The following is a 13,037-nucleotide window of genomic DNA, read 5'->3' on the forward strand; positions in this document are numbered from 1 at the left end:
TTTTTTTTTTTCTTTCTGAAGCTGGAAGCGGGGAGAGACAGTCAGACAGACTCCCGCATGCGCCCGACCGGGATCCACCCGGCACGCCCACCAGGGGGCGATGCTCTGCCCCTCCGGGGTGTCACTCTGCCGCGACCAGAGCCACTCTAGCGCCTGGGGCAGAGGCCAAGGAGCCATCCCCAGCGCCAGGGCCATCTTTGCTCCAATGGAGCCTTGGCTGCGGGAGGGGAAGAGAGAGACAGAGAGGAAGGGGGGGGGGGGGGGGTGGAGAAGCAAATGGGCGCTTCTCCTATGTGCCCTGGCCGGGAATCAAACCCGGGTCCCCCGCATGCCAGGCCGACGCTCTACCGCTGAGCCAACCGGCCAGGGCTCAGTGGGTATATTTAATTTATTACATAAGTAGTTGCTCGGTGTGATTAAGAAGACTCAACAGCAAACAGTTTGCTAGAAAAACTCAAGAAACATGCAATTCGTATCAAAATCCAAAATGTTTTCGTAGTAGCAGAGTGACAATCTAGTATAAATTAATATTGCCCTAGCTGCAGAGCTTAGTTGGTTAGAGCATCTTCCAGAAGTGCAGAGGTTGCTAGTTCAATCCCCAGTCAGGGTACCTTTAAGAACAGATCAATGTCCCTGTCTCTATCTCTCCCTTCCTCTCTCACTAAAATCAATAAATAAGAAAAAATTTTAAAAATAGCATTTGACATCAACAATTTATTTTACCTATTGTGAAGATCGTTACAAAATTTCCTAAGTACTTTTATTTTTTATTTATTTATTTATTTATTTATTTATTATTATTTTTTTTTTGCATATTTCTGAAGCTGGAAACAGGGAGAGACAGTCAGACAGACAGCCGCATGCGCCCAACCGGGATCCACCCGGCATGCCCACCAGGGGCGACGCTCTGCCCACCAGGGGGCGATGCTCTGCCCATCCTGGGCGTCGCCATGTTGCGACCAGAGCCACTCTAGCACCTGGGGCGGAGGCCACAGAGCCATCCCCAGCGCCCGGGCCATCCTTGCTCCAATGGAGCCTTGGCTGCGGGAGGGGAAGAGAGAGACAGAGAGGAAGGCGCGGCGGAGGGGTGGAGAAGCAAATGGGCGCTTCTCCTGTGTGCCCTGGCCAGAATCGAACCCAGGTCCTCTGCACGCTAGGCCGACGCCCTACCGCTGAGCCAACCGGCCAGGGCTAGTACTTTTATTTTTTAAATGCCATGAATAACAAAATATTTATACTTATATCCACAGGTATTCACAAATTAATGGTATTGGAGAGAAAAAAGGAATATATAAAAAAATTATAGGTATTGGAGTGGTGCTTCTTAACACTCATGATTGTGTTTGGATCTTTTTTCAGCTGACTCTATCAGCGACCCGTTTTTTCCCCAGAGTACACAGGTGCTATTGGAATATCAGCTAGGGAAATGGGTGCCTCATCTTCGTGAGCCACGAGATTTATACGGTCTCTCTTCTTTCGGTCCACTGAGCCCCTCACGGTGGCCGTACCACTGTGAGGTCATTGATGAAAAAGTCCAGCATATTGGTATGTCCTTAGCAGTGTGGAGAACTCAAACATATTAGTAAACTTACTTTGCCAACCTTGTTTTTAATGAAAAGACTCCTGGTGTTATAATAGTCTTTCCAACAGAGATGTAAAGTGAGCCATAATGTATCTCTATATGGAATTTAAAATAAGCTTCCCTAGTTGTACCAAAATTAATACTAATAACTTTATTGTGACCACATTACATATATAAAGAAAGAGTGACACCTTTATAATAGTGTATCTTCATGCGCCCTGACTAGGATCCACTCAGTAAACCCTCTAAGGGGCAATGCTCTGCCCATCTAGGGCCACTGCTCCATTACTCGGCAACCGAGCTATTTGAGCACCTGAGCAGAGGCCATGGAGCCATCCTTAGCACCCAAAGCCAAATTGCTCGAACAATTCAAGTCATGGCTGTAGGAGGAGAAGAGAGAGAGTGAGTGACAGAGAGAAGGGAGTGGGGTAGAGAAGCACATGGTCACTTCTCCTGTGTGTCCTGACTGGGAATCGAACCTGGGACTTCCACACGCCGAGCCAACACTCTACTTTTGAGCCAACCAGCCAGGGCCAATATCTCACTATTTATTCCAGTTTTCTTTTATGCCACAGACAGGCGTGGCTAGTAATTGTCCAGGTCCTGACTGAGAACAGTGTGGAATGAAGAAATAAACTCAGAGAGAAAAAGGATGGGATCAGGAGGTCTCTTTGCACAGCTGATAGCTTGCAAGAGCAAGTCTCCACCCCTAAACCACATTATTTATAGGGCAGAGCAAAGTCATTAGCAAATCAAAGAGAATTCTGAAACAAAGTCACGTTTCTGAGGCAACCCAAGAATTCTCCCCAGTGCAGAAAACCCTCCACCCTGCATAACATCTTAACTTCACAAAAACAAGGATAAAAAGAAAACTGCCTCCAGTCTCTTCAAGGGACATAGGGGATGGGATGAGTGGAAACACAGCTAACACAGAGGTGTGCAGAAAGGCATGTAAATTGCCTTTATCAACTTAATCAGTCAGAGGTAGTGGGGAAGAGCTTAGCCTTTAGCAATTGAAGCAAATGAGGTGGGGGGATGGGCAGCAAGGATCCTGTCAGCTTATTGCCAGTCCCCCACACCTCTGTCCCCCAAAAATCTAAACAGCGAGGACCCTGTCAGCTTGCAGTCTCCAACACCTTTATTTTCCTTAGTATAATTTAAATTTTTTCTCCTGCACTACCTCTAAATTTTATTGTTAGGTATTATATTTTGTTGCTATTTTAAATAGAATCTTTATTGCATGTTATTTTCTAATTTGTTTCATAGAGGAAAGTTAAGTTTTGGTGTATTAATTTTCACCTTTTATTTCTAGTTTTTAAGTTATTGTACTTGTGCTTTTATACAATATCATCTAGGAGTAATGTAATTAAATCTCATTTCCAGTTTGTATACCTCATATACTTGTCTTTTGGGGGGGGGGGTTGGACTGAATGCATTGACTGATACTTTCAAAAAATATTTAATAGTTTTATAGTCATCCTGTTCCTCATTTTAAATGGGAATGCTTTTAAAGTGTTTTCTCTACACAAAATATTGGCTTGTGGGTAGAAATAAATTTGGTTTTGATTTTATTAAGGAAGTATCCATTTATTCTTTATTATTAAAAAACTTTACCAGGAATAATTACTATAATTGTATTAAATGCCTTTCAACATGATTAGAAAGTGTCATATGGTTCTCACTTGATGTATTAGTTTGGTGAATCATACCAGTAGGTTCTTTAATACTGAACCAGCTGTATATCACTGGAATGAACTTCAGTTAGTCATGGTGTATTATTTTATGTTGCTAAATATAAAATACCAGAGCCAAGCATAGTCTGACACACATAATCCAATAATAAAAAGAAAAGTAGGAGAATGAATCATCACCAGATTCTTTCTCCACTAAAAATGTGGCAACAGCCTGACCAGGCGGTGGGGCAGTGGATAGAGCATCGGACTGGGATGCGGAAGACCCAGGTTCGAGACCCCGAGGTCACCAGCTTGAACGCAGGCTCATCTGGTTTGAGCAAAAAGCTCACCAGCTTGAGCCCAAGGTCACTGGCTCGAGCAAGGAGTTACTTGGGTCTGCTGAAGGCCTGTGGTCAAGGCACATATGAGAAAGCAATCAATGAACAACTAAGGTGTCACAATGCGCAACGAGAAACTAATGATTGATGCTTCTCATCTCTCCGTTCCTGTCTGTCTGTCCCTGTCTATCCCTCTCTCTGACTCTCTGTCTCTGTAAAAAAAAAATTAAAAAAAAAATGTGGCAACAGCCTGACCAGTGGCGCAGTGGATAGAGCATCGGACTGGGATGCGGAAGGACCCAGGTTCGAGACCCCAACATCGCCAGCTTGAGCGTGGGCTCATCTGGCTTGAGCAAAAAAAAAAAAAGAAAAAAAGGCTCACCAGCTTGGACCCAAGGTCGCTGACTCAAGCAAGGGGTTACTCAGTCTGCTGAAGGCCCGTGGTCAAGGCACATATGAGGGGGCAATCAATGAACAACTAAGGTGTTGCAACAAAAAAACTGATGATTGATGCTTCTCATCTCTCTCTGTTCCTGTCTGTCCCTATCTGTCTGTCTCTCTGTCCCTGAAAAGAAAAAAGAAAAAAAAATGTGGCAACAACTAGGGTAGTTGGACTGTGGAGTCTTTGATTTCCAGCTGAATAAGATCATGGTCAAAAATAAGACCATGCATTTGAGCATGGTTTAGACAACTTTTAAGAAACTTCGTCTCAAAAATAATGAAGGAAAGAAAAGCTGGTATAGGTCAAGAAGAAGGCGGGGGTCCCAGGATAGCCTTTCTTTTGGCAAACAGGAGATACTTGAACATGTATTGTACATAAGCTTAGGAGCCAACCATTATCACGCAAGATGCTGAAGATGCAAATAAAGGGAGAAAAAAGGTGAAGTGAGATCCCAGAGGTAGGTCCGAGAGCTCAGAGTCCGGGAGAGACAGAAACTCTAGTACACAATCTTTTACAACACAGAATAACCATGAGTGACACACTACAATCACTTAGGACAGGATGCTAATGATAAAGGGTTTTGTTCATCGTTACTGTCTGGGAATCCTTGGTAATATTTAGCCCCCTCACAAAACTCTAAATTTTAGCCTAGATCTACCAGCATAAAATTTGAAAATATACAATAAATTTTTCCTGTTTTGTTTTTCTCATATTCAAGTAATGTTTTCTCTCTATTGCTCTCTCTCTCTCTCTCTCTCTCTCTCTCTGTCTCTTTTCAGATTGGGCTCCTTCTTATCCTGAGCCAGTGTATGTTCCAACAGGTCTGGAGATAGAACCCCTTTATCCAAACTCCAAGGAAAATACAGTGGTCTATCTAGCTGAAGATGGTGGGTACACAATGAAACGTGTCACTATAAAATGACATTTTATAGTGTGTGTGCGTGTGTGACCATGGATCACATTTTCATGCTTCTCTGCATGCTTTGTAATTTTTCTTTTTATCATATGCAAGACATTGTGAAGGCTATGTTGTAGGGGTCTCTATTATATTCTGTTTTAAACTTATGTTGAATTTTGTCCTGGTAGGCAGCTAAATTGCTGGTAGATAATTTTGCTTCTTTCAGGCTTGGTTTTATTTTTCTCATGGGGCCAACTTATAATATGTTCATTTCATCTTTAGTACTGGGGCATGGTTCCTACTCTTGGATGTGGTTCTTATGCCTCATGGACAGCCTTTCTGGAGTCCAGATTAAATGTCCGAGGTGCTTAGTGAAACCTTCCCACTCTGGCTATGTTGAAACTCCAGTACGATCTAGAATTGTACATCCTCTTTGTCTCATCCCCACAGTAGCACTCTTTCCTATCCTGCTTAGTCTCACCTGTGCGTGTGCAGTCCACCCCTCAGCAAAGGGCCGGGGAAACACCATGTAAACTGTTGACGCCCCTTGCTTCTTGTAGCTCTCTTCTCCCTGGTGCCCTGCCTCTCAAATTCAGCAGCCCCGAGCAATAATCGTGCCTCCTCAGCCCCGTTAAGACTGTTATACTATTTTTAAGTGTCACCTTCCTAAGATGGAATCAGAAAGTACTCACAAGAAGAAAGCCAGGGTTAAACACAGGGCTTAATTCCTGTGTTTATCTTCTTTCAAAAATTCGATATAGGCCCTGGCCGGTTGGCTCAGTGGTAGAGCGTCGGCCTGGTGTGCGGGGGACCCGGGTTCGATTCCTGGCCAGGGCACATAGGAGAAGCACCCATTTGCTTCTCCACCCCCACCCTCTCCTTCCTCTCTGTCTCTCTCTTCCCCTCCCGCAGCCAAGGCTCCATTGGAGCAAAGACAGCCCGGGCGCTGGAGATGGCTCCTTGGCCTCTGCCCCAGGCGCTAGAGTGGCTCTGGTCGCGGCAGAGCGACGCCCCGGAGGGGCAGAGCATCGCCCCCTGGTGGGCAGAGCGTGGCCCCTGGTGGGCGTGCCGGGTGGATCCCGGTCGGGCGCATGCGGGAGTCTGTCTGACTGTCTCTCCCCGTTTCCAGCTTCAGAAAAGTACAAAAAAAAAAAAAAATTCGATATAGTTCTGGTCTATGTGTTGTTCAAATATATGAAAAAAAGTTAGCTCCTCTTTTTTTGTCCAGTTTCCTAGTCATTTATAGTGAAAGGTCAATTTCAGAACCAATTATTTCATAATCATCAGAAGAGGAATGGGTACTTTTAATGTAATATATAAATTTATTTTTAGGCATTGCTTTTCTAGCCTAAATATTTTTGGATTTTCTTACTTCAACATGTCTATATATTAGTATCAATTACTATACAAATTAAAATTTCTAGTGACACTTCCCTTATACTTGTACTGAAGCCCCAAACTCTGTGCAGAATAGCTTATACTTTAGACATGGCTTGATACTTTTATGGCCTATTTCTCTTATCAGCTTACAAAGAGTCCTGTTTTGTGTATTCCCGAGTTGGGGGCAACCGAACAACCCCGAGGCAACCTGTGGATGATTGTGACGACACTTTGATGTTTGAAGCAAGGTTTGAGAGTGGTAATCTACAGAAGGTAGTCAAAGTGTAGGTTTTAATTATGTTTATTTAGGGAACTAGACCATCAGCTATTTATTGTTTTCTGTATTTGATACATTACATATTTAGTATCCATCACTGAACTGTAATTCCTTGAAGTATAGATGCTAATAGAAGGGTACCCTGGAGGTGGATATTAAAGGTTCAAATAATTTTGAAAACTGTGAATTAAAGTTAAGCAGGTTTCCATACTGTACATTTTCAATATGAACTGTCTCACAGACACATATTACTCCTCAAACTTTTTCTTAGAGTAGTTCTTGGGATGAGTGTTTCATAAAATATACTTAGGAACACACATGCTATCCAAGGGCAGTCTTTCAAAAAATTCTATAATGAAAATGTTTAAACATGTACTTATAATAGAGGATAATGAATTTCTACATTAACTACCATATATTATCACCTAGATTCAATAGCTATCAAGGTTTTGTAACAAATTCATTCCACCTATTACTAGGTCACTGTTTATAACTACACACACACACACACACACACACACACACGTGCATGATGCTGATGAATAGAAAGTTACTATACTTGGTAAAGAAAAAGGTCACAACTAACCAGGTAAGTTTGATAATGCATATACAAGGTGGGGCAAAAGTAGGTTTATAGTTGTGAGTATACAAAACAGTTTATTTGTGTATTACTTATTAATTATTGTATTATGTTTCATATAAACAAATATAAACCTAATTTAGCCCCACCCTGAATTATAAGTAATATACAGTAAAATTATTTTTGCCTTTAAGTATTCTCAATGACTAATCTAGGGAATACAAATAGTGATCAAATACAGTCCTCACAGTGTTTAAAATGTCTTAACCTGTGTGGTCGCATTAATTTGTATATGATTTGAATGTTCTCGGGGATCGTTATTTCAGGTTACTGCAATTAGAATCTAATAGAAAACAGAAATATATATATCTAAAGTAAAAAGAAAAAAGAAATTGGACTTTAATTCAGTTTCAAGAACTCTTCAATTATTTCTAGGAAACAATTGGACAAAAATATAATTTTTTATCAAATTCTCACTTTTACGTACTCTTGAATAATAATAAAAAGACTTTAGAATTAGCATACAAGCAGTTTCACCATCTAATAAAAGAGATAATTTCTATCTTTTGCTATACTTCTATTTAAGATGCTGACTAACCATTGTTTCTACTGCCCAACCCCTCCCCCCCAAAGAAACCATTTTCTGTGAATAGGTAAAAATAAAATAGTTTTTCTTATTTCAAACCTAATGTCATTTTTACATTTTTATTTGCTTTTTTCCCCTTCCTTTTTTGTGTATTAGGGCAGAATTCGAATACCAACTGACTTTGCGCCCTGACCTCTTCACAAATAAGCACACACAGTGGTACTATTTCCAGGTCACTAATACCCAAGCAGGAATCGTCTACAGATTCACAATTATCAACTTCACCAAGCCCGCCAGTCTTTACAGTCGGGGTATGCGTCCACTCTTTTATTCTGAAACCGAGGCCAAGGTTCATAATACTGGCTGGCAGAGAATAGGAGACCAAATCAAGTATTACAGGAACAACCCCAGGCAAGATCGGCGCCATTCCTTCTCTCTTACATGGACATTTCAGTTTCCACACGACAAAGACACCTGCTACTTTGCTCACTGCTATCCCTACACTTACACCAACCTGCAAGAATACCTCTCTAGTATCCATAAGGACCCGGTACGGTCCAAGTTTTGCAAAATACGCATCTTGTGCCCCACGCTCGCTAGAAATATGGTGTACGTTTTAACTATCACCACCCCCTTGAAGAACGCTGACTCAAGAAAGCGGAAGGCCATCGTGTTGACTGCAAGGGTACATCCAGGAGAAACCAACAGCTCTTGGATCATGAAGGGCTTCCTAGATTTTATTTTAGGAGACTCGTGTGACGCGCAGTTGCTTCGGGACACTTTCATCTTCAAGGTGGTACCCATGCTGAATCCCGATGGTGTGATTGTGGGGAATTACCGCTGTTCCTTAGCTGGACGGGATTTAAACCGTAACTATACCTCCCTACTGAAGGAATCATTCCCTTCCGTTTGGTATACCCGGAACATGATCCATAGGTAAAATAAACCTCAAAGTTCCTCTCTGCTTATTTAGTGAACTTGGTAGTAAGAATGTTGGTCCCACAATCCCACTCATGTTAGTAACTAACTATAGCCACTTAATCTTCCCCCCACCACCACCCCACTCCATTCTTCCTAACTCTGCTTCTATACCCTACGGGCATTCTGCCACTGGATTTACTAGCCTTTTATTAAATAATGATAGTGGCTCCAGAACATTTTCATGGCTCTGTAGGTGCATATTCCATATTTGACTTCTTGCTACAGCTAATGGTAGGCACTGATGTTTGCCTTGGGATCCTTGAATCCCTTATACATGAAAATCAATTATATCTCCTAGAGCTTTCTGGAACTATGTTGATCATGCGTTGCTCTACAATGAGCCTTTTGATTTGCAGGTTACATAGCTATTTAAAAATTTCATGAATAATAGCTCTGTTTTCCCTTCGAATAATGGAACACCTTTTAATTTTCCCAAAAATTCAGAATACTAAAATGCACATAATATGTAAAAATTTTGTTGAATCACTAGATTAAGTGTGTGGAGCTGGAGTTAAACATACCAGAGTGGAATCTGCTATATCATTTGCTGACTGTGTGGCCTTGTGCAATTTAAAAACAATCTAAACCCCAGTTTTACCATCTATAAAATGTGAATCATAATACCGTATAGGCGGAAGAATGAAATGACATTATTGTTGCTAAAGTACCCTGAATAAAATATGGAACATTGGAAGCTTTCCATGTATTCAGTGTTTCCTCAAATATAAAAAAATTGTTAAAGAATATAAGAATTACAGAAAGTATATTTTAATATAAGGTATTAGAATATCTTACCTGTAAGAAAAATATCCAAACTGTTTCTAAAGTAACTTAAATTAATGAAAGATGAGAGACCCTAAGATCCTGCTTTACAAAAGTAATAACACTTCTTTAGGAATTAATTACTTAGATGTAGAAGTGTCTTTGGACTCATAAGATACCAAAAGACCATTAAATTTGGGGAAATGTTGGTTTAAAGATGTACAGCATAGTTCCTATTAAAGGAGCTAATATGATATTCTTGCCTGGGTGAAAAAGATGAAGGGATTAGCAAAGGAAAAGAAATGAATAGACACAGACAGCAGTGTGGGGATTGCAGGAGGGAAAGGGGGTGGAGGGAAGGGAGGGTAGAGGAGGTATTGATGGAGGGAAACTTGACTTGGGGTGGTCAACACACAATACAGTATACAGATGATGTATTTTAGAACCATACACCTGAAACTTGTATAATTTCATTAACCAATGTGACCCCAATAAATTCAATAAAACTTTTTTAAACAAACAAAACTTAAAATAGTCATTTAGTGGCTTTATATCAATCTGAAATTATCAATCAGAATTTATCGAGAACCAAATGAGTAACGGGCAATAAATTAGTACATGTAACAGACTTCAATATGAAATTTCACTATAGTTGAAAGGAGTATTGTTTCTCATAGACATCATGCTTTGAAAGTTTTGATTTTAGGTTAACATTTTTGTTATAAAAATACAGTAATCCACCATCCACAGTGTCACTTTCCACAGTCTGTTTCCTGTAGTCAACTGTGGCATAAAATTATTACATGGAAAAATTCCAGAAATAAACAATTCGTAAGTTAAATTGCATGCCATTGTGAGTAGCATGATGAAATCTTACCTTGTATCACCTGGGGGATGAATTACTCCTCTGTCCAGAGTATCCAAGCTGTATACATTACCCTCCTCTTCATCACTTAGTAGTCATTTCGTTACCAGATTGACTGGCATGGTATCTAGTGCTTGTGTTCAGATCACCCTTATTTTACCCAAATCACAAGAGTAGCAATGGTGGCAATTTGGATATGCCAAAGAGAAGCCATAAAGTGTATGTGTGTATAGGCAAAAAGACAGGGTATCGAAGCTCTGGTACTATCCAAGGTTTTAGACATACACTGGGGTCTGGGAATATATCCCCTGCCAATAAGGGGGAGACTACTGTTATAGATTTCATATTATTAAAAGCCATTGCTAACATTTTGGTATTTATCCTTCCAGTTAAAACAAATAATCTATGAAATTTTAAGTAAAATTATAATATTATATAAAGTTTAGAAATATGAGAAGGCAAAAAACACCTATAATTTTACCACTTTAACGCCACCGGTTTTTTACCTTTTGAAAGCCATCATCAGTCAGTTTGTGGGGCTTTTTAAAATTACTTTTACATATACTGAATACCTAAACTATACAAGTTAAGGATTATGCTCTTAGGAGGATGTAATAATTTCCTTATTTATTATAAATTTACCAGGAAATAGTCAATTCAAGCTTTGCTAGCATTTTTCTCAAAATGAGATTTACTCATGATCTGGCCAGATAGCTCAGTTGGTTGGAGCATCGTCCAAAGCACAGAGGTTGCTGGTTTCATTCCCAGTCGGGGCACAGACAGGAACAGCTCAATGTTCTTGTCTCCCTTCCTCTCAGGCTAAAATCAAGAAATTAAAAAAAAAATTTTAATGATATTTACCACATTAATCAAGAGTTAACTCTTCATTAGCTTTAGCACCAAATCATAAGGCACTCAACTTTTAACAAATATTTTGGACACCTGTGTGCATAGCCCTACACTAAATGATTTGAAAGATTCCCTATCCTTAAGAAGATTAAATGTCAAAAATAAGCAAACTTGACTAGGCAAGTACCAAGTAACTGGTACCAATATTAAGTGCTACAGGAGTGCAAAAAAAGATCTATGGGCTTGAATAGAGAGGAAAAGAGACGTGAGCTCAGTTTTGAAGGGTAATGGGGTAGTACTTGCATTTACAAAGATGAAGAAAGAAGGTATTTCAGTCAGAAAGAATCTACGTGTGAGAGCTAATGGAAAAAGATGGACATGAACTATTTTCTGTATACAAAAGAAAGCCAAAATAAACCAGATCCTATTGGAGGAAGTGTTTGGAATAAGGTACATTTTGTCCTTTTAATGGAAGGCATTTGTATTTTACATATGTCAATACAAAATTATTGCAGACAGTTTTTAAAATTGTATATTAAATAATAGTATGCAGTATAGATAGGGAGTTGAAAGCTAGTAAATAAATAAGGAATCCTATTTATTTGGATATTAGACTTGTAAATACATAGTTGACACCCATAAAATAAAAACGCCAAGGTGAAATGTAGTAACTTATTCTTTTTCTTCTTGGCAGATTGATGGAGAAACGAGAGGTGCTTTTGTATTGTGACCTTCATGGCCATAGTCGGAAAAAGAACATCTTCATGTACGGCTGTGGTGATAGTAATAGATGTAAGGCATCGTACCTACAGCAACAAGTCTTTCCACTTATCCTGAGCAAAAATTGTCCAGATAAAGTAAGGCCTTTTTAAGATTTTAACTTTTCCTTTATTAAATATTGCCCATGTGAGACTGCAGAATGGGTAATCTTATTCAGATTCAGTAAACTGATTTTTTTAATTTACTTATTTTGCCTAGCATTAAATTGACCATACGAAAGTAACTATGTAGAGCCTGACCAGGCGGTGGCACAGTGGATAGAGCATGGGACTGGGATGTGGAAGTACCCAGGTTCGAGACCCTGAGGTCGCCAGCTTGAGCATGGGCTCATCTGGTTTGAGCAAAGCTCCCCAGCTTGGACCTAAGGTCGCTGGCTCAAGCAAGGGGTTACTTGGTCTGCTGAAGGCCCACAGTCAAGGCACATATGAGAAAGCAATCAATGAACAACTAAGGTGTTGCAACGAAAACTGATGGTTGATGCTTCTCATCTCTCTCCGTTCCTGTCTGTCTGTTCCTATCTATCCTTTTCTCTGACTCTCTCTCTGTAGAAAAAAGTAAAATAAAATAAAGAAGAAAGTAATGACGTAGAATGTTGAGTGACCAATAATTTGAAATACAAAGAATCAATGCCCATTATTCTACCACCATATTTGATGATTAAAAAAAAACAAAAACAAAACTGATTGCTTTCCTCCAAAGGTCAAGAACAAGGCAAGGATATCTACTCTTACTCTCAGTTCAGCCTTTTCCTGGAAGTTCTAACAAATGCAATAAGGCAAGAAAAAGAAAAAAATGGCAGACAGATTGGAAAGGAAGAAGTAATAAAGATGTCATGATTAGCGTGCAGAGGACCTGGGTTCGATTCCCGGCCAGGGCACACAGGAGAAGCGCCCATTTGCTTCTCCACCCCTCCGCCGCGCCTTCCTCTCTGTCTCTCTCTTCCCCTCCCGCAGCCAAGGCTCCATTGGAGCAAAGATGGCCCGGGCGCTGGGGATGGCTCTGTGGCCTCCGCCCCAGGCGCTAGAGTGGCTCTGGTCGCAACAT

At 40.4% G+C, this 13,037-nt stretch overlaps 1 protein-coding gene and 1 long non-coding RNA gene across 4 annotated transcripts in view; one reads left to right on the forward strand and one right to left on the reverse strand.

Moving 5' to 3' along the window:
* Positions 1-13,037, reverse strand: part of LOC136326430 (uncharacterized) — an 80,128-nt gene that overhangs the window by 24,994 nt on the left and 42,097 nt on the right. The gene's annotated exons all lie outside the window — the stretch shown is intronic.
* AGBL3 (AGBL carboxypeptidase 3) overlaps positions 1-13,037 on the forward strand; it is a 45,640-nt gene that overhangs the window by 4,115 nt on the left and 28,488 nt on the right. For both annotated transcript variants that reach the window (XM_066255272.1, XM_066255273.1), the window contains exons 3-7: positions 1,360-1,545; positions 4,815-4,922; positions 6,459-6,597; positions 7,913-8,692; positions 11,908-12,070. In XM_066255272.1, the coding sequence (XP_066111369.1) occupies positions 1,360-1,545; positions 4,815-4,922; positions 6,459-6,597; positions 7,913-8,692; positions 11,908-12,070 (1,376 nt within the window). The remainder of the gene's footprint in view (positions 1-1,359; positions 1,546-4,814; positions 4,923-6,458; positions 6,598-7,912; positions 8,693-11,907; positions 12,071-13,037) is intronic.

This window comes from Saccopteryx bilineata, chromosome 2 (assembly GCF_036850765.1).
Source record: "Saccopteryx bilineata isolate mSacBil1 chromosome 2, mSacBil1_pri_phased_curated, whole genome shotgun sequence".
Classification (NCBI taxonomy): Eukaryota; Metazoa; Chordata; class Mammalia; order Chiroptera; family Emballonuridae; genus Saccopteryx; species Saccopteryx bilineata.